The following is a 23,082-nucleotide window of genomic DNA, read 5'->3' on the forward strand; positions in this document are numbered from 1 at the left end:
AAAATAATCCAAATGCATTCAATCAAGCGAACTTTCGGGCCGAACTGCTACAGGTTCACGTAAAATTATTCTTCCGGAAATTTCGCGTCCAATCAATTCTCTGTTCCCCTGTGGTAGAAACGCCGGGTGGCGTGTGGCAGCGTTTTATTGAAACCAGATATTTCCAATATTCACACCATCAACAAAAGGCCTAAAAGCTATTTTTTGTTATTAACAAAAGCACTTCTATCTGAACGCTAAATTAGCCATAGTACGCTTAACGCGAAAATATCTAACACAGCCTTATCTTATCGATCTTATTGTTTAATGTTATTGCGCATATGATAATTGTGTGTATGTGTGTGTACTCGTACATATGAACTTATACCAAATTTAACAAACAACTGCAGTTAAGGTTTACATACTGATACACCGTCTCCATCATTTGGAACACTCAGATATATAGATATATATACGAGGGGGGATCAGTAAGCTTCTAGAAGACAACGTTCTCACCTGAAATCCAATTTCTTGGACGTTAGGACGGGCATGAAGAGAACCTTATAAAGTGTCTGTTTTGTTCGTCGAGAGAGGACTTTACTACTCAATTGCTTAGTTAGCCCCAAGTAGCACTTATTGGCAAGGGAGATTCTCCGTTGGATTTCAAGGCTGGCTTTGTTGACAAAAATAACAAAAGCTTCAACAAAACAATTTAGTTTATTCATGGCAAGAATAATACAAAATTGATTATCTTCAATATCTTACATAAAAAAATTGTAAATACAACCCCAAAAAAAACCATGTTTTCTCATAATTAAAAAGTTGTGGTATCCTGTTGCATAAATTACTCTTCTAAGTCGACTTACCATAGAAAACGCCAACTTTTTTGTTTGGTCTGGAGAAATATTTTGCCATTCGCTTCAATCGCTGCTCCCTATTTGTAATTGAGTGTTTTCTAATTTTTTTTTTTTTTTTTAAATATCACACAAATGTTCGATAGGCTTAAGTTCCGGAGATTGTCAAGATGTGGGAGCACAGATTTATAATTGTAAAGCAAATAAATTCGGATAATCTCAGAATTATGTTTGGGCTCATTGTTTTGCAGCATCTCGAAATCCGAGCCGAGGCCCATTTTTTCGCCACTTGGATGTAAACTATTAGCTTTCAAAATGGATAAATATCGAAATCTATCCAAAGTACTTTCCACATATGCAAGATTTCCCAAACCAAAGTTCATTTAGATCGGACATGAATATTATTGAGGTCGAGTAAAACAATGCCCGCTTAAACAAAATATCCGTCCATCCGGTTGATGTCTAGAGCTATAACTCTCATTGTCCATGAGATTGTTTTTATTCCAATTAACAGCCAGCCCATTCAGCATTACTCAAAGAGCTCATGAAATGGTACATTGAAAAAAATACACAGCAAGAGCTTTGCATCCCATCATTCCAAATGTGCAAGACCCATTACAAGAGTCACGCGAGCCACAAAACTCAAAAAATTAGTAAAAAGTACTTAACAGCACCAGATTGTGTGTGATAAACGGTTTAAGGCTAAAAAGTTCAAATAAATAAAACCGAAGATGAGCTCAAATAATATAGAAGCACAGGCACACTGCTGCTACACTCGATTCTCCCACTCTCAATAAGCTAATTTTCGTAAAAGCAAAAAAAGAAAAACAATTTTGTGGCCTGATCCAAACTACTTTTTGCGGGAAAATTTTATCGAACAAACCTTGAGAAGTATTATGTGGACACATCGTTAAAACAAAAGTCAATTGTGCGGGCCTCTAGAAATTATATTATTTGTAGGCATACAAAAATGCTAGAATCGTATCGAAATTTATGTATATTTCAGCAACTTATTGAGCCACCCTCGTACTATAGTTGTTCGACTCTTTCTTCAATAATGCAGGTGGCTTCATTAAAAACAAAAACAAAAACAGCTAATAATAAAATGTAATCGCTACTTCGATAAGATTCTTATTATGGAATCATTCTTTCACCAAAGATATATTGACTTAGTAGATAGGGACTTTTATGTAGATATAAATAATAAATAGTGCAAGGTTGTATTTTGATAAAATGAAGGTATCAGGTCAGTCCATAAGTTCGTGCGCTTTTTAAAGGTGGTTTTAAAATTAATAAAAAATATATTTAAAGTATTTATTAATCAACAATACATTCTTCATTATTCACAATGTCTTCCCAACGTTTAGGCAAATTTTTAATTCTCTGCTCAAAAAATTGTTTGTCCTTGGAGCCAAAATACGCTTCGATATCCCTTTTTATAGCTTCTTTTGAGGGGTAGTTCTTGTTGCTCATATGGGATTGAAGTCCACGGAAAAGGTGATAATCACAAGGTGCAATATCCGGAGAGTGTGGTGGATGCGACATTAGCTCTCATCCGAGCTCGTTCAACTTGCCTAATGTTTGCCTTGCGGTATGAGGGCTTGCGTTGCCGTGGTGAAACAAAACTTTGCGGCTATTCACTAAAGACGGTCGATTTTCGTTAAGTGCCTCATTCAGGTTTGATAGCTGATGGGAATAATAATCAGCAGTTATCGTCTGGTTTGGTTTCAGAAGTTCATAATAAACAATACCGGCCATATTCCACCAAATAGACAGGATAATCTTCTTGGGGTGAAGGCCATCTCTAGGGGTCGGTTCTGGTGTTTCATCTTTATCTAACCATTGGCGTTTGCGAACAGGATTATTGTAAAGGACCCATTTTTCATCACCAGTAACGATACGGTTCAAAACACTTTCAGTTTCAAGATGTTGCAGCAGCTTAGACAAACATTCACTTGTTGCTGAAGGTTGGCGATGGAAAGTCTATGCGGAACCCATTTTTCCAGCTTTGTAACCTTTCTCAACTGAACCAGGTGCCTGTGAACTGTTCCCTGCGAATAATTTAACCTCTGAGCTATCATATCGACTATCAAATTTGGCTCAGCTTCCACGAAATCGAGCAAGGCGTTGGAGTTAAAGACTTCAGGGCGATCAGCGCGCGGGGCATCCTCCACGTCGCAGTTACCACTTCGAAATTTTGAAAACCACTTTTGCGCAGTCCTTACACTTACGGTATCCTCTCCGTGAAATGGTGTTTATTTCTGCACCAGCTGTTTTTGCATTTTTACCACTTTTATACAAAAAATACAAAATATGACTCTTATACGCATTCGAAAATTCCATTTTATTTTTTAAAAACACGTCCTTCTATCCGCGATTAAAATCACTTGTTAAATGCACAATATATCAAAGAAAATATAAATAGTTCCGTTACATTCCGCGAATAATTTTCTGTATGCAAAAATCGTACAAAAGTGAAATTATGGGTAAAATACGCACGAACTTATGGACTGACCTGATATATTGTAATAGAAAAATATTAAAATACTAATGTGTGTATGGAGATGTACATACATATATATATCAACTAGTAAATATTGGCATTCGGGTAGTCGCTATTATTAGCCCAGGTCAAGATTTTGAAATAATTAAATAAAAGAAACAGCAACTCTTAAATATCGCATTGATCTATAAAATAATGGAATTGGTTACTTCGAATGAAACGAAAATGAAGAGACTCTCGTCTATTGTCTCTCGGTGTTTCAGGAAATGGAGTCACGGACAATACAAGGTGCCGCAAAATTAATCGCCTAATTTAAATTAATTAAAATTAATTTAAGTTTTTGAATAAGTTTTCTACTAAAGAAAAAAATTATTCTGAGTGATTGAATTTTTTATTTTGATTTTTACGCGCTCCACTATTTGTCTGTTGGTTTACAGCAGCTGTGTAGTACCCCAGCAGCTGTCAAGATATAATTGACGTTCGACGACATTTGCAAAAATTATAAATCTTTGTAAGAAAAAAAAAAATTGAAGGAAAATAATTATAATATATTACAATATGTTTTCAAAGCAAAAATTATTATTTCTTAAAAATTCTGTATTGTTTAAAATACTGTACAGAAAAAAGTTTAGGTTATGTTTTCAATACAAAAATTAGATTTTCTCTCTCTACAGACTGGAGCCAGTTTTTCCCACCACGTAAAATCTTTCTTTCGAAAATAATAATAATAGGACTATGAATAAGTTCGTGCGGTTTTTTTTCGAAATTTGAAACTTTATTGACGTAAAATGGTTACAAATTTAATATTCAAAATATTGTCCATCGCTTACTACTACTTTTTCCCATCTTTCTGGCAATTCACGGATTCCCTTTGTGAAAAATTCGGTCGGTTTTGCCGCAATCCACGAATCGATCCATTTTTTGACTTCATCGTAATTACGGAAGTGCTGGTCAGCCAGGCCATGTTGCATCGATCGGAAGAGATAGTAATCGGATGGCGCAAGGTCTGGACTATACAGCGGGTGGGGTAGGGCATCCCATTTGAGCGTTTCTAAGTATGTTTTGACCACTTGTGCAACATGTGGCCGAGCATTGTCATGTTGCAAAATAACTTTGTCGTGTCTATCGGCGTATTGCGGCCGTTTTTCTCGCAGTGCTCGGCTCAAACGCATCAATTGTCGTCGGTAGACATCCCCCGTAATCGTTTCATTCGGTTTCAGTAGCTCATAATACACAACACCCAGCTGGTCCCACCAGATACACAGCATAACCTTCAGGCCATGAATATTCTGCGCCGACGTCGATGTTGAAGCATGGCCAGGGTATCCATACGTTGCCCGACGTTTTGGATTGTCGTAATGGACCCACTTTTCATCGCCAGTCACAATTCGATGCAAAAAACCCTTTCTTTTGTGCCGTTGAAGCAGTTGTTCGCATGCCATAAAACGGCGTTCAACGTCTCTTGGCTTCAATTCATACGGCACCCAATGGCCTACCTTTCGGATCATTCCCATGGCTTTTAAACGTTTGGAAATGGTTGATTGATCAACTCCCAAAGTTTTTGCAACCTCTTCTTGCGTTTGAGCCGGATCTTGATCGAGCAATTCCTCCAATTCGGTATCCATGAACTTTGGCGGCGCACCCTCGCGTTCTTCGTCTTCCAAGCCAAAATCACCACTTTTAAAGCGTGCAAACCACTTCTGGCACGTTCGCTCAGATAGAGCATGCTCACCATAAACTTCCACCAAGATACGATGACTTTCGGCTGCTTTTTTCTTCATATTAAAATAATGAAGAAGAATTCCCTGCAAAAACACATTATTTGGCACGAAATTCGACATTTTCAAGTGTGGTAAAAATATTGTTGTTTACGCTTCAAATAAAAAACTTATACTGACGTTTGTGCCTTACGACAGTAGCTCTCCAATGAATGTTTGGAAATGTGGATCGATGGAATAATAATCAAGTTACGCCATCTGTTGTAAAACCGCACGAACTTATAAATAGACCTATTAATTTTAACATAAACAAAAAACTTTTACGGAAAAAATTTGGGCAATATGGTATGTGGTGGGGTTAGCATATTTCCCAAGAGACAACGTCTTACAGTTCGTGACAGGAGCGCGTAGAACTTGGCAAGGAACATTTGTGAAGTATCTAATAACATTAAATATATACAAAATACGTTACGTTTTAAATAAAAATAAAAACAAAAAGCCAACAGGGTACTTATTCTGGTGCAGCCTGAAGAAGTTCTTATGCAAAAATTGGTAATTAACCTTATTTAAAATTACGAATTTCCTACAACAACAACAAGTTCAATGAACCGCTTAAGTGTACATAAATATGTATGTATTCACGAGAATTTTCAAACTGCAATTCATTTTCGACTATAACAAGCATTGAACGATGCTCATAATTTCTCTTAAACGATATCTCTTTCATTCCCATATTCGCATAACAAACAACAAACAGTTTTGTAATAATTAACCGAGTCTGTCCACAAGCAGAATACTCAATTAGCCGTACAAACATTGAAACTGTTATTTTCCATTAAATTAGTGAATGAAAAACAAAAAACACAGAAAAAAGTACTATTGCAATGAGAAAAAGCAAGTCATTGGTAACTGTTGAAAGGTTTCCTTCTTTTACGCTAACTCGCATGCGGAAAAATGCCGTTCTTTGTACTCTTACACTTAAGTACAACTGCATATAACTGTATGTAAATACATTTGTATTTAAAAATACACTGTGTATGCCAAAAGTAAAAATATTTTTGATTACCTTCGTTTGAGGTAAATATTGGCATTTCTTCTTATTTGGCTTCTAAGAGTATGCACGAGTATGTTTGTGTATGAGTTGGAGCATCGCACCTCGGCAAGCAAGGTCAGGCCTATCAAAATATTTCTCTCGTGTAAAGTTTTTAAGAAAAAACTGCTGTTTAATTATGGGACAACATCAAAACGCGTGCCACACACTGCAGGAGAAGCAACTCGGCCAAATACCTAGCAAATAAATGATGTGTGTGCCCAATATTAAATAAGTAGGGTTTTAGTTACCCAAACGATAAGAACTCCATTGTACGAGTATTCTTGTACCACTTATCTATTGACTTTCATCGAAGGGGCAAACATTTCATGTTCTACGCATCCTATTTATCTGGTAATGCGGCAAATCTAGCTGAAAAATGGCGCAAATCAAAAATGACACAATTCGCTTTGTCAGAAAAGTGAACTCTTTACTGGATAGATGAGGCTCTTCACTAATGTCGGTGGAAGCTTCATTTTTAATCTTTCAATTGACATAGTTACGAGTTGTAAAATAACTCTCTAAACAACAATTTCGTGATATAACTTCCAACATAAAAGTAGATTCGTATTTTATTTGGCAGATGATTTTTCAATAGAAGCTTTTTCATAGCAGAAATACACTCGAAGGTTTATTATTGCTTGCTGATGGGCTACCGCTATTAGACAATTTTTTTTATGTCATTTGGCATTATCGAATTGTAATCAGGCACAAACCCATTCGGCTACGGCGGTCGCTGCTACTCAAAAATTACGTTTATTTTGGGCAATTTTTGTTTGCTGGCGTTCATGTGCATGTTTTCCTATTTAGAAATATTTTTTATGTGGGAGAAAACAGCCAACTCCGTTATTAAAAAAAATTGTCTACAATCCACGCGATTTTTGAGCCACTTCAAAGTTGCACCTTTAGTCCAAATTTTCCCAATTTTTGAAAATATTGATTTATAGAAGGTAAACTTCACTCTTTTAAAAACCACAAAAGTTCTGTTGAACCTCACTTTTGAGGTTTTTTCAGCGAAATGGTACCAGTTCTTAACTTACACCTTAAAATATTAGTTAGGGGAAATAGAAATCCATTATTTTTGCATACAATTTTTGCGTTTAAAACTGTTTTATGGTTGATCTTTAACTCCAACTTCGATTATTTCTGTGATCTCATAAACATTTTCGACTTCATGGACATTTTCTTTAACATCAAAAATGCTTGATTGAAATCGATGAAGATAAAATTGCACGTAACATTATGACAATATCAGCACCATAAACATCATTCAAAAATTCAGCGACTTTGCTTGCATTTTCGCCTTTATCAAATAAAACCTGTTAAATGTACCGAATTTTCTCTTTGTTGACTTTCATTGTTAACACACTGTAACTCACAACTGAATGGAACAAACAAAAAACATTAAAAGAGGAAAGGAATTTTTTTTATGTGGAATGTCACCTCGACAACGATCATACATTTTAAATTGTTTGATCGATACTTTACGAGATATCGATCAGTACAACCATCTATTGAGAAAATAACAAATTTCTTTCAACCTTTGGAGGTTGAATTAGTTTTAAAGGTGGCACACAGATAGCGCTATTTATCACTTTATCGCGTTGGCAATACTGAATATATATTCATGACAAAGCCTCATCCCTAGGCTTTGTTTATCAGTATCTGTCATTTCGCTGAAGTATAAACAACGCAGTGTTTTCGTGCTCCGAGTATGTCAACTTTCGTGCCGTCGAAACGCAATTTGCGGGAAGCTTTGCTTTTCTGCTTCAATTTGAAAAAAAAATACAGCCCAAGCCCGTGAATTGCTGCAGGAGGCCTACCCAGACCATACTCCATCGATTTCAACATGTGAGTACTGGTTTCGACGATTCAAAAGTGGTGATTTTCACACCGAAGACAAGGAGCGTCTTGGCCAGCCCAAAAAGTTCGAGGACGCGGAATTGGGGGAATTGGTAAACGAGGACTCGTGCCAAACCCAAGAAGAGCTTGCTGAATCATTGGGCGTTGATAAATCAACCGTTTGCAAGCGTCTAAAAGCGATGGGAATGATCCAAAAGCAAGGGCATTGGGTCCCGTACGAGTTGAAGCTGCGCGACGTCGAACGGCGACTTTTTACGTGCGAATTGCTGATCGAGCGACAAAATCGGAAGGGTTTTTTGCATCGGGTGGTGACTGGCGACGAAAAATGGATCCACTACGATAACCCAAAACGCAAAAAATCATGGGGTTTGCCCGGCCACGCATCAACGTCGACGGCCAAGCAGAATATTCACGACAAGAAAATCATGCTCTGCATTTGGTGGGATCAGGTCGGCGTCGTATATTTTGAGCTGCTCCAACCGGGCGAAACAATCACGGGGGATCGTTACCGACTGCAATTGATGCGTTTAAGCCGGGCATTGAAAGAAAAACGGGCGGAAACGGTAAAAAGGCACGACAAGGTTATTTTGCAACATGACAACGCTCGGCCGCATGTTGCTCAACCTGTCAAAAAATACCTTGGAACGCTTGGCTGGGAAGTGTTACCCCACCCGCCGTATAGTCCAGACATAGCTCCCTCCCATTATCATTTGTTCCGGTATATGAGTCCCGATTTGGCGGACCAGCGGTTCTCCTCGTACGAGGCTACCAAAATATGGGTTGAGTCATGGATAGCCAAGCAGCGGCCAGAATTTTGGAGAAACGGCATCCGGAAATTGCCCGAAAGATGGGCGAAAGTTGTAGCTAGCGATGGCCAATACTTCGAATAAAATATTTTGTACCGTTTTTTCACAATAAAGCCCCAAATCTTCGAAAAAAACCTTTAAAACTAATTCAACCTCCAATAATATTAGCATTTAGGCAAGATTTATAATTCATAATAGTTAAAAAAGAAGTATATTTTTAACTTTTTGAAAAAAGTGCAGGAAAATGGTTCTTCACGACTGAAAAGGTTAAAAAATTTGAGAGACTCGTCCGCATGGAAACGTTGGGGTCTATCGGCCTTCGGCGCACGAATACGCTCAGAACCATACTCCTCAATCAATATGTAGATATATTGGCTACATTTGTGTTTAATAAGTTTTAAATTATATCCAAGCACACTTGGACATTACTTTATATGCAAACCTTTCGTGGTAGTAATGGAAAGCTACCCCAAAATTTTTATTTTAATGAAAATTTGATGACAATTTGTTTAATTTTTTTTACCATATTTTTCTTATCCATATGCAAAATGTTTGGTTATAACCAGATTTCACTTCGATCATGGAAATAAAGCCACATGGTCTACTTCGCATTGAGAAATAAGGTCATATGTTGTTATTGCTTATGGCTTTATTGCACTGCGCCGCATTTTTTATATACTAAAATTCAATGTGTTGTTCTAATTTTTCTAAAATTCTTAAAAACAAACTTTTAATTTTAATGAAAATTTGTTGAGTTTTTTTTTTAAATTTCCAGTTTGAAGCTTGAATTCACATAATTTATGGGATAATTATTTAAATTAAAATAAATTAATTATTCCACGGAAAATGGAAATATACATACTTATTTATGTAAGAATTTTCGATATTTTTAATATTGAAAACACTAAGATGCAGTTATGCGGCAGAGTTGAGTGAGAGTTCCGACCTTGATGAATTTTTACAACTACGACAGGAGTTTATACCCCCTAACTACTTAAACAAAGGATGCCAGACCACGAAGGGTCCACTACTTCGAGAATTTTACGCGTCCTAGCCTAGACGACTAAGAAGCTTTGAAAAGCTGCTGACTCTCTAACCGCACGGAGTTACCAATCACCCGGCACTTAGCTAAGTATCCACTCTCCATAACAGTTTATTTAAATACAAACATTTATGGCACTGCAGACTGAGTAATATATTTTGTACGTCTGATCTGATTTAAGAAGAAAAAAACATGAATATCGATACTTTGAGAGATGGATATTTACATCATAGTTATGAAAATAACCAATGAATGTTTTGAACTTCAATGATGACAAATCGTAAAAAGAATTTATCTTCTGAGTAAGCTTGAATAGTTATTTCTTGAGTTTTGTATACCGAATATTTGGGTTCTATGAAATGTCGTCTAGAAGCCCTTTTTGTCTAGCCTGCAACTGCTATAGGTTTAGTTAGTTATATCAGCTCGACAATTCTTAGATTTACAAGCATTGAGAGGCTTAGCAAGCCTGTTGGTATGGTATAAACACGTGGTTTGACATCTGTAAACATGTAGCATTTCATTTTGAACTTACTGTGCGTATAGTATGGCATGAAAGCTATGTTGTAGAATTGACAGCTTAAACCAAACAAAGAAAGTAATGTGATTTCTGTTTAAATAATGAACTGTTAAGGCGAATATTTGCTACTCATTACTACAGAAGTGCTATGTAAATGGAAAAATCCCATAATATATATATGTAGATATATACATATACATATATATATGTTCTTTAACCAAAGGTATTTCCCCATATATGCATACGCTATACTTGCGTATGTATGGATATTTAATGCAAAAGTTAGGTTTCCTTGCTTAAAACAACGGAATATATCTCCATTGCAAACTTTTATATTCATAATAGGTATTACCGTACACTGTGACGACATATCTACTCTAGATTCATATCCCATGTCCACATATCCCGTCCCACTGAATCCAATGACATATAGGTGTTTATTTGTTTACATTGCCACCACTCAACCTCACCTTCTGCAATGCGTGCGTCAATTGGATTTTGTAGGCGCATCGTTTTCGCTTCCCCATAATACCCCGCTGACCTAGAAACCTAAGCTTTTCTACTCGACGACTGTGATAAGAACAGTTGTCATATTTCTACATACAAGTATATAAATATGTGTGTATGGTATGGATGTGTGTGGAAGTGTGTACATGTGAAATGTTGGTGTACATTGGAAAATTTATTTGGGAGGCGCGAAAGATTCATATGAATCGGGTGCAGAGTTAACAGATTATTGTTGTTGTTGAGGAAACGAACAAAAAATTGATTGATGTCTGTAATTAGAAATTACATTACGAATGCATTGGTTTCAAGATAACGAAATTGTGCCACTTTGCGCCAGAAAATGAGCGATATTATTACGTTATTTGTGTTGTGGCGCAATTTTCACAATATTTCCTAACAAACACACGTATGCATATACACACATTCACCACATACATATATACATATGTGTACATTCTTCGAGAAGTACATATATACGTATGACTTTGTGCTTGATTACCATTCGGTAGGCCTCTGGTTCGAAGCCCACTGTGGACATGAAACACCAAATTATAAATACGGTTGCCTCTCGACAGGCAAAGGCAAACCTTCACATGCAATTTTGGTGTCGTCGATTCTGTTCAGGCAATTTTGATGTTAGAGATGCACCTCGCATAGGCAGGCTCGTGGTCGAAAATGTCGTTAAAAACACTGAAATAGACGAAGTAATGGATTTCTTTTCCCCTAACTAAATGTATGCATGTACATGCACGCATAAACGGGGTGCTATAAAAAAATAATTTAGAATATGTAATATAGTAATATACAGGGTGAACGATATGAAGTGTTACCAACTTCACACTGCTTGTATCTATAAAACAGCTCATAACATCGACGTCAAAATTGTTCTACTGACAGTTCAATATATTGTTTATAAGCCATCAAAAGCATTTGCGTCTCAGTTTTGTTGAATTTTTTTTCGTGATGGAATTCAAACGTACACACTACAGGTGACTGCGTTATATTTGGCTGGGAAATCACAACCAGCCATTGTTCGTGAGCTCAGTCACCTCAAAGTGAATAAAATGCACTATAAATCGTTACAATGATACTGGTAGCATTGCAAAACGCTATGGAGGTGGACCAAAAAAAAAACCGCAACAACGCCAGAAGTGGTTCGGAAAGTGAAGGCTCCACTTAAACCAAATCCACGTCGAAGTGGAAGAAAAATGGCCAAGGAACTGAAAATATCGCAAGACAGCATTCGATATTGCAAGACAGCATTCGATTCGCATATTGAAAAATGAGCTCAGGGTTAAGGCTTACAAGTTCCAAAAAGCACACGATCTTTCACTTCAGCAAAAAAAAGTTCAGTGCGAAAGAGCAAAGGAGTTGTTGCGCTTGCACGAACGTGGCGAATTTCCTAACATTGTGTTTTCTGATCAAAAAAATTTCCCAGTTGAGCAGTTCATAAACACACACCGTGGACACGCAAACATTTCGGTCGTAGACCATGGACGTCCAACAAGACTCAGCACAGTCGCATAAAGCTCGCGTGAACCAAGAATGGTTAAAAAATCATGTTCGTTATTTTGTCCACACAATAGCTTTCGAATTCGCCAGACGCAAATCCGATGGACTATTCCATCTGGTCTATTTTGGAGATCAAGGTGAGGACTAAAAAATATGCCAGTATGGATGCGCTGAAAAAAAACGATTATACGAGAATGGGCCAAAATACCTCAAGATCACATTCGTGCAGCATGCAACTCATTTTTTGACCGTTTGAAGGCTATAGTCAAGGCAAAAGGTGGTCATATCGAAATAAAGTGAATATATGTTAAAATTGTAATCATTTTTGAACAATTTTGTCTTTGAAATCAATAAAAACTAATTTCACACAAAAAAGTTATGGTATTTTGAATAGGTACATAGGTTCTTCATGATGATTGATCTGAAACGTTTATTTCAAATAACCTGTACTATATACAAAATTTATTCACTATGTACAAGCAAAGTATTTAGTTACATGTAGACATAAGATGTCCACTGGCTAGACCGGAGGAGCAGATCACCGAAAAGTAGATGGATGTATGAGTTAATATCCAAAGAGGAGGAACAGTGGCGAAACAAACGACCATCAAGACAATTCCTTTCAGGACTACAACGGGGTATTTCGAAAATACCTCCATATATTTGGTCATGGCAGTTACCCAAACTGCCCAATCTGCACGAAGTGAGAAGAATATGTTAATCACGTCTTGTACCAATGCCACCCACACTATGTTCCCGAAATCTTTAAGATCTTAAGCGGTGAAAATATTGTAAATTTTATGCTGAAATCAGCTGACAAGTGGAAGGGAATTGGCGCGTATACATTTTTCGGGTGCTTGGCCGAGTTCCTCCTCCTATTTGTGACGTGCGTCTTGGCAGTTTTAAGCCGACTCCGAGCGGCAGTTATTTTTTAAGAGGACCTTTTTCATGGCAGAAATATACTCGGAGGTCTACCATTGCCTGCCAAGGTAGAAAAAACTGAGATAAGACCTTTTTGGCAGTTCTGCGGGAGAGTGGTAGATAGTGGAGAGATGTTTAGTATGTAGGTATCTTTATTTTTGGCGTGGTCATCACGCACCAACCCATTCGGCTACGGCGGTAGCCTACTATGATAAGAATATCGAAGTAAAAATGATGTAATAAAAACACTCAAGCAACAAAGAAGCTAAAAAAGAGAAACTCGCAGTTTCTTCAAAACCTTTAGTTTGCGGATCCATGTTTCTTAAAACTTTTTGTTTCTTTTGGTTCATACTATCACCTCATTAAATATTAAACACTCTTTGTTTGGCACCCTGTATACACGATGTGTAGAAATTTTTCTAGTGTTGAATTTTTTAAGTAAAATTAATTTATATTAAAAAAATAAAATTAATTTTTTACTTGCCAGCCTCAAGCTTTAAAACAATTTTCATTTTCTTTATTTGCAGCGTACGAGAACGCTCCAAAGTCCATCGCAGCCCGGATTGGTCAAAACGTGTTAGAGATAAACGGTTGCATCAAAAGAAAGCGATAAGTTGCATTGAAGGTGAGTTGATTTTGGTCGAAATTTCGCCATAGCTAATGAAATCATTTCATTTGGAAGCTTTTTTAAATGTATAAATGGAACCAATTATTGAAGGTGCTTTGCAGTTAATTAATACAAAATTAGGCTAGTTAGACTGATTAGTTGGACCGAAGATTTCCCTAAAGCTGTACTTTCTCGAGTAAAGGGGCAACCACTAGCAAATTATTTTCAGTCTATTACAGATTTTTAGAAATATGCCCCGGGAAATTTGCTATAGTTTTCTGAACTAACAAATCCTAGGTTGATTGGTTGGTGGCCGCGTCGTTTGAGTATCTAGTCCGGGACGGAACTATCTCTTAAAGCGCCTTTTAGTAGATACGTCTTTCCTGGTACCTCACATTTCATCTGTTTTCAGAATTCACTTTTATGTTTAAACCATTTGGACTTGTTGCTGAAACTAATAAGAACTTGGTGATCTCCATTAGATTTGGCTTTAAGAAATGGCCTACGATTGGTGTTTTACCTAAAATCCTCGCAGACAGAGAAAGTGTATCTAAGAGCAAACTGAAAACGGTAGAAGGGCAGCATCCATGCGCTGCCTTACACCCCAAGCAATGCTTTTGAGACTCTATTGGACCTATGGGGAGCATATAGATCTATGGTGATTCCAGGCTAATGACAACACAATCAGGCTGAATGCATGACTAATCTGAATATATTTCAGATTTGAGCACTCGAAAATTCTCGGAGCTCTTCCGGGAACGCATAGGAAACGACATTACACTGCTTCAGATTTCTGTTAAAAATAATTTTTGATGTGATTAGAATAACGTTAAAGACCTTGACCCGAGGAGAGTGGCTATCTTCACTGACGGCTTAAGACTAAATAGTAAAGTCGGGGGAACATCCACTCAGAAGTACTAGAGCTGAACATAAGTCTACGGCTACCTGACTACTGCAGGTATTTTACTTACTTACTTAGCTAGCAACTACAAACGTGCCAATCGCCTCTGCATTGCGCGCGTTGACGACAATTAGAAACACCAAGAGCGGTCAGGTCTTCGTCGACATGGTTTTTACAACGTAGATGAGAATGACCTTTTTTGCGAGTTCCACCAGTACAATTCGAAAAGAGCACCTTCTATGCTAGAGCGTTATTTTCCATTCCCTCGACATGGCCTAGCCAGTGCAGCCGCTGAATTTTAACGCGCTTTCTACGTCGATGTCGGCGTACAGCTGTACGAGCTATACGACCAGCGTACTTTAAGCAGAGTTAATATCAACAAAGGAGGCTACGTTATTGTTCAGGAGCTTGTCTATTGCTGCACAACCGACCATTATATACTCTGACAGTCAAATTGCTAAAAAATCTCCACAGTGCAATAATACTTCTTCCAAAATAGCAATTTAATACAGAGACATTCTTAATGAGGTCACTAAGCGGTGCCCCACGAATGTTGTCTAAGTTCCCGGTCACAGAGACGGTAAATTTTGCCCATTGTGTGGGCATCCCTTTATCCTCAACTGAGCTCTGTATCAGGCCGATCTACATCGCGCAAGCCAACAGTTAACGGACAAAGAATCACTCGTGTGACGTAACTAGACAGATTACGCCTAGAAGGAGTGACAACAGAACGAGATCCCTCATCAGAGTTGGTATAATCACTGGGCACTATTTAATGGAACACATGCAAAAGGTATGGGGTTTTCCTCAAATGATTTTTGTTTCATCTGCATCTGTTCCTCCTCGTAGGTTGCGAGCGTTAAACACTTCCACCGCCACTGCCCCGCTCTTATCGTTTTCTAAACTCTCACTTTTTTGGATGTCTAGCAGTCTTGGCAGCCATCCATAATATTTCATCGTTTATCCGAGAGGCTAAGTGGTTTCAGCACATTAGGAATTGAAGCGGAAACTTGAGTACAAACAAAGGGCTTTCAGTCCTAATTAGGCCTCGCTAGACCTTTATGAGGAGTGACAACCACCTTAAATTAACCTCACCTAATCTCTTCGGCGGCCGCCGTAGCCGAATGGGTTGGTGCGTGATTACCATTAGGAATTAATAGAGAGAAAGTTGGTTCGAATCTCGGTGAAGGCAAAATTTATAAAAAACATTTTTCAAATAGCGGTCGCCCCTCGGCAGGCAATGGCAAACCTCCGAGTGTATTTCTGCCATAAAAAAGCTCCTCATATAAATATCTGCCGTTCGGAGTCGGCTTGAAACTGTAGGCCCCTCCATTTGTGGAACAACATCAAAACGCAAACCACAAATAGGAGGAGGAGCTCGGCCAAACACCCAAAAAGGGTGTACGCGCCAATTATATATATATATAATCCCTTCGAGTGTTGTATGAGAGGCTTATTTAAGTCGGAAGTGTTAATACTCCAATGAAATCGGGGAAATTCTTCTTCTTTACCCAGAAAATAGCTGCTGTTTTACCTTGTCTTTTTTGGGTCAAGTCTAATTGACTGCTTTGAAAATGCATATGAATGTTGCTCCATCTTTATTCAGCCTCCCATATGGTTTACTAGTGTTACTTGCAGATACATTTTGATGATTTGAGAAGCTCAGAATCTCGTTGAAAAGTGTGTCGACTTTTGACATAATATTATCAAAACATCCAAGAATGACAGAATGCGTCATGCGTGCAAGTATTTCTGGCTGTGACGTAACAACAAAAATGGAAAACTGTACAACACTAAATTAATACAAATATTTAATTTTTACGTCAACAAATCAGCTGATTCTGTAAAATTCGCTGAGAACAGGAGAGCGGTTCGCAGATGACGGCACCTTTTGTATTCTCAGTACCAACATACTATATATCATCGGCATTGCTGTTTTTTACCTTCTCCTATCCCATGACTATATCCTCATCCCCAACACAGTTACAAACAGAGTACTATCAGTAAAAACTTTAAGCTTTTAAACTCTGTACGAATATACATTTTTTTCAGTTTATTTTGCTCAACACACATTCCTCAAATTAAAGCTCACAGAGCTTTTTAACAGCGTAGCTCATTTGTATAGACATGGGCTTAAAGCTTCTTTATAAGCCAAGTTCAGACCAAAGCTACTTGTCTAAAGTGATATTGTTTGAAAAGCTAATCACGTATTTGTATTACGTTACTTAATGGACGATAAGTTAGAGAACATAAATGGTAGCAACGGTTTTTTTTTTTTTGGATATTCAGGGCAATGCGGTTACAACATAATGAAATGTGCAGTGTGAACCATACAAAAAAGGAGAAAACAACAAACAGCAATGTGCAGACATTTGTAGGCGTATATGTGTGTGCATAAGTTTAATATATTGATAGATAAAATTGGTATAAACATACTCGTTAATATACGATATGTATTATCTTCACCGGCTGTTACCGCCGCGATGGACGTGTACAACGAAAGTGAAAGAGGAAAGGTCATAAAATTAATTACGAAAATGCCAAAATATGCGCTTTGGCTGGTAGACTTTAATTAGAAACTATGTACGTACATATGTAGAAAAGTTTTTTTCAGCACGTTTGAAACGTAAATAAAAATACATGCATAAAACCGTGTTTTACTTACGAGCCCAAATTGTGGACATTAACCAAAGCATCCCATTATGCCACAGATTACTCGTACCAATCTATCAAGAAGCAAAAACCGAAGAGAGAGAGCGTAAAGATCAACATCTAACCAAAAAAAAAACAAATAAGAAACGACAGTGGCACGATCAGATAATAAAATATATATATAGTATTGTATGGTTGGCTTAGCGGATGACGCCATGGCATTTTTGCCGCAGTGAATACGCGCTTGACTTTGAAAAAGAATCAGTATTATCTACTGCTGTGCCTATCAAACATACCTCACCTGAATGTAGGGAATATTGTAGAGCAGCTATAATCACTGATCTCAAATAAAAATAACCATAAAGTAAGTCTCTTTATGCATACTCGCAGAAGCTTACGTTCATGTGTACTCATTTACATACATTTGCACATACATACATATGCACTTACACTGAACGCAAGCTCAATTGGCTTGGAGCCTGTGCAGCAGAGAGCTGAGCAATCACTGAAGCATTTCACAAGCTTTAGCTGGCAGAAATCCGTGAGCGACTCAGCAACTCACCCCACCCCAACTTTGTGTGTAATTGTGTGTAATTGTGTGTGTTTGTGTGCAGCGATCGGTAAGTTTAAACAAACGGCACAGTCAGTCATACGGGCCCTGTTCGAACGTTAGGACGTCCAAACGCGAATACTCGCGCCCATCGACATCCATTTAGCGGGCTGTCTTAGTGAGTGAAAAAAGTGAGAAAAGTTGCCGGATCAATAGTTAACAGGTTTTCATTGGAGTGCTAAGTTCAATTCGCAGTCAACTGCAATGAGCATCAATTGGGACAGTTGTGTACCTACATATAAATATATACATACAAATATGTATGGCTGAGTGATCTGTTTGGTGATTTTTGTAATGCATTTACGCGCGTGGCATCCAAATTGATGCTTTATTTTGTGAAATTTATTGGGAATACCTAAAATTGAAGTACAAATGTTGTAAATATCGGAATGTGTTACCAATTTGTGCTATTTGCCTTTGGCGAAACCCCGCTACAAATAAAGAAAACAAGCCAAAAACAAAAAGAAAAACCAAATGGCTGAGGGTCGAACGAGTGCGAAAAATTTATAAAAAAATGCAGCACTGTCTCAAAAAAACAGTAAAATTTAAGTAGCAGTTACCTGCAATTTACAACAGCAACCGCAATGACAACAATAACTCGCTCTGTTGCAGTAATACTTTTTGTAGACGCGCCGCGATGCAACAATAACGAATAGCCACCAAACATGATAACTAGCGAATCTTAAAGGCGATCGTGCGCAATTTTGTTAAAGCGCATGGGCGTAGTCAATTCATTCGTTCAAAGGAAACTATTAAAATTAAACTTTAAAAACATGCTTTTGACCATTCACAGCTTCCAACGACTTATTATACGATAAAAATGTCAAAACCGCTGAATGCTCGGCTTGGAGGTCGACTCTCAGAACGTTCCATAGAGTGAATTTATTGAAATAATTGGAACAATTTCAAATAATATATTATTTTTTAATAATATTATTTACGATTAATCTGAGACGAAATATATTCTTATCCAGTGATGCATCATAATCCAGTCACCATCACTTTGGTCACCGTGTCGAATATAAAATATTATGCCGTCTCCGCAGTTTTCGTGGTATGCGCGTTTGCTGATTAAATTGCGCGCTTCCTGATCATAGCATTGTTAAGTTTTCTGCCCAGTCTACTATGGAAAATAGTTTGCTATTTCATTTCTGTACAGGGAAAGGCCTGCAAAAGGCCTTAAGTGGGTCATCACAAACTCAAAGTAAATCTCAAAATTTAAGTGCATTACTTTTTCCTTACGGACGCAGTAATCACCAAAGCGATTCTGATCGAATTTAATAAAGCATGCCAGTTGTTACTTCTAATTTCAACTCAAAAGAAGTCACTCAGTCTGAAATCTTGTTTAGTATCAAAAAGGTGGCCAGACGAACAAAAGTTGGACGCTGTTACGCCCTGTTTCACTCACGTAACCATAGGAAATATTAAATCTTTAAATAGCAGCGTGGCTGCCATACAAAGTGTGAGCATTGTCCAAATATTTATTTGAAAGACACGAAGTCTAGAGCTCATAATGCATCTCATATTGCTCTCTTTCTTCTTATTCTTGATTGACACTTAAGCAATTTTGGCTGAGTTGAGCAAAGCGCGCCAGTCGTTTCTTTCTCGTGCTAACTGGGGCCAGTCCGCCTCCACCTGATCTTTCGAGGAGACATTCCTCTTCCTTGGCTACGTATCCTTAGCTGGTATCACACAGAATTCTTTCAGAGCCGGGAAGTTTGCATTCATTCGGACGACATAACCCAGCCAACGTAGACGCTGAATCTTTTTTCGATGCACTATATCTAAGTCGTCGTGAAGCTCATAATGCTCATTGTTCCATCGCGTACCATACTCCCCGTCGCTAAAGTGCAAAAGCCCATAAATCTTTCTCTCAAACACTCCAAGTGACGTCTCATCGGATGTTGTCATCGTCCAAGCTACTGCGCCATACGTTAGCACGAGCATGATGAGAGTCTTACAGAGTGTTAATTTTGTTCGTCGAGAGAGAGTTTTACTACTCAATTGCCTACTTAGTCCAAAGTAGCAATTGTTGTTCACCTAAACCTCCTAATTTCAGCTCTACCTAACGTTGTACCTTTTATACGACACTCCAATACTTACTGCGTTCTTACTATTGGTCTGTGTCAGTATTACAGCGTTTTTGCTTGACGTTGTCATATACGAGTAATAAGGCTTTGTTATACATAATACGAAGGACACGCAGAGCTCAGAAATCTTAAAAATCGACTACCGCAATAGTAAGAATTCTGCGAAGATACTTCCAAAATGTCGTTGCCTCAGGTCGGAGTAATATGAGTTCGACATTGGATCAAACAAGGTCTTGAATTTTTTTCAAAGAAACAATTCAGTTTCTCTGTCAAAGTAGGGTAGGGAATTTCACCACACCAAACTAAGTGCTTCTAAAATGATCACAATTGGCTCCATGCGAGTTTTTGTGTAGCGGCAGCCCTACCTTAGTTTTGTTAGAAAGCTTTCCGGTTCTGCACAAAAGTATTTATATAGATGTTCTTAAATTGGGCTTACATCATTTTCACAAGCCTGGTAATCGTTTCTCAATACGCAGAGATTTCTCACAACCCCTAGCAGCTGTTATGGTATTCTCATCATTAAGAGATATTCAATTTGTTTGTAATAAAGAATCAAATTTAAATATGGTCGATTCAATAAATTTCGACCAAAGTCCGGCGTACAAAATTATAGAATTAACCGCGTGCATGCCAAAATGTAGACTGTGTCGCAAATTAGGGGTTAAATGCTTTTGGCTACGACCAGCCGCCTTTTTGCACTTCTGACACTTTATTTTCGGATTACGACTGCCTATTAAAGTAGCTTCCGAAGCCTCCCTGCAAATGTTGACCTCTCTGTAGATCGCAGAACCAATGAGAACTTTTTTAACTGTATAACGCTCTCCTGGATAGACTTTTCTCTTCAAGCAGAAGGGCACCTCTCTTTTTATAGGCCACATCGATTCGCTAAGCGTTTGATGAATAGATGAATCAACTGGTATAAATGAACATACCTTGGCAACGCTGGAAAAGAGCTGCCTTAAACTACATTTTTTTGTGAGAAAGAAAGTTATGCCAGCTATTTTAGGCATAACCATACTCGGTAGCTTCGAACCTTGCTCAATAACTTTGTTGCTTGTTTCGCATGCAAATTTTTCGTCAAGTTAGTCGAGCAGGGAGATAGCAAGCAGAGAAGTGGAGAATAGAAGAAGCCTAGTAAGATATTTGCTTGAACTCTTTGCTTGTGATGCTCGTGCACTGTCAATGCCGTGTGTTTTCTCGTTCTTCTCAATGTTTTTATTTAATTGAGACTAAAAAGTAACAATTGCAAGATGTGTGAACACAACCGAGCATCAAATGAGAATTCGGAAAGTTGAAGCAACTAAAGTCTCTCAGTAGGAACGCGGACTAATGAAATTTGCCAAATAGTAGGAGAGAGGTTTTACAGGATTGATATTAGTGAGTTATACTAGTTTTAAGATATATAACCTTACTCGCTAGCAGTGAATCTTGCTCGATGACTTTGTTGTTGCTTACAGCTGCAGAATTTTCGTTAAGTGAGCAAAGTTTAGGGACAGGGAGCAGAGAAGTGGCGAATCGAAAATGCCTTAAGAATAATTCCAAGGCCTTTGTTCTAGCGAAGAACCAGCTGATCTGTTGGATTTCACTTCCTGGTTTCAATATAAAATCCACTGCTCTCGTAATCTAGACACTGTTTTTATATTCTAGACACTCAATTGGTGGGCCAATCTATTTAGTCGAACATTCTAAGGTCATTTCGCAACAGCATACGATCTATTAAGTTACCAAATTTAATTTGCGCTTAAGACCAGTAAAGAATATATTTAGGACTGAATTTTAAAACTGGTTTTGCACAACATATTTTATTTTGAAATTGCCCTAAACCCAAGCTCTCGTCCAGTAGTGTCATGAAATATTTTGTATACGCTGCTGCGCTGATGTATTATGTTTGCTTTTATAATCTTTGTTGTTATTGTTGCTGTTGGCCATTGTTACCCCCATACTCGTGCATAAATATATTTACCAGCTTTAGGCATCCAAGCAATGAACGCGACCGCGAGCACACAAAGGTAACTTCAGCGCCTCGAATTGTTGAACATTTAGTTTGCGCAGTATGCCGCGATGACGAAATGTGAAACGCTACAAAACGAGCTAACAAATAAATAAAATAAAAACGTTTAATACACACACACACACACACATAAAATAACGCAAAAAGTGCCGTATACACATACATATTGTATAAAGGGGGCAAGTAAATCTTTTCGATAGGAACGAAAACCAGTATTAATGGATCAAGAAAAAAAAAAATTAATTAAGTGAAGAACCTTGAAAAATAATAAAAAATTGTGTTATAGTGTGCCTGCATTCGCCGAGCTACGACAACAAATAAAAACATAAACACTACTAAATAGTATCTTCATCATTAAATGAAACTTCGCAACAATTCAGATACTCACGCTACTCGTTGCTCCCAATGATTTTTGCTTTAGGAACGAAGCCCATGCGACTCGAAGAAGTGGCAGCGCTAAGTGTTAATTGTCATAATACAAAGCTTGAAAATTGCCGTTGTAACGCATAGCAGGAAAAACTACATATTTTATCACAACACCACCATCACCACCATCATCACCACGGAAAAGCTATATCGTTAGGTGGTTGGCGTGTTTTCTACTTTTGTTGTGCATAAAAAATGCAAAAAATTAACAAAAACGGCGCGGAAAACCGATAATGAAGGCGATTCGCAAACAAACAGACAAAAAACCCACCTATTTACAAAGCTAAAAAAAAATTAATGAACGTTAAGTTCAGTGATCGTGTCTATAGCGGCAAAGCCGGCTTCCGCATTCGACACTAACAAAGCCACCGCCGCATTATATTTAAACCATTGTTTGCCACTAAGCAAATTGTTATTGTTTCTTTTCTAGTTTCAACCAGAGTAAAAAGTTTGGGGTAGCCGTTACGCCTCAA

General features: G+C 37.8%; 1 protein-coding gene across 10 annotated transcripts in view; it reads left to right on the forward strand.

The window, feature by feature from the left end:
* The window catches only part of LOC128861625 (rho guanine nucleotide exchange factor 19), a 96,735-nt gene that overhangs the window by 43,364 nt on the left and 30,289 nt on the right, over positions 1-23,082 (forward strand). For 2 of the 10 annotated variants that reach the window (XM_054099891.1, XM_054099892.1), the window contains exon 3: positions 13,840-13,937. In XM_054099891.1, the coding sequence (XP_053955866.1) occupies positions 13,840-13,937 (98 nt within the window). Of the gene's footprint in view, positions 1-13,839; positions 13,938-18,112; positions 18,246-18,269; positions 18,343-23,082 lie in introns of those variants that run through there. The other 8 variants (XM_054099894.1, XM_054099897.1, XM_054099900.1 and 5 more) reach the window with 8 other exon arrangements.

This window comes from Anastrepha ludens, chromosome 4 (genome assembly GCF_028408465.1).
Source record: "Anastrepha ludens isolate Willacy chromosome 4, idAnaLude1.1, whole genome shotgun sequence".
In the NCBI taxonomy this organism is placed as follows: Eukaryota; Metazoa; Arthropoda; class Insecta; order Diptera; family Tephritidae; genus Anastrepha; species Anastrepha ludens.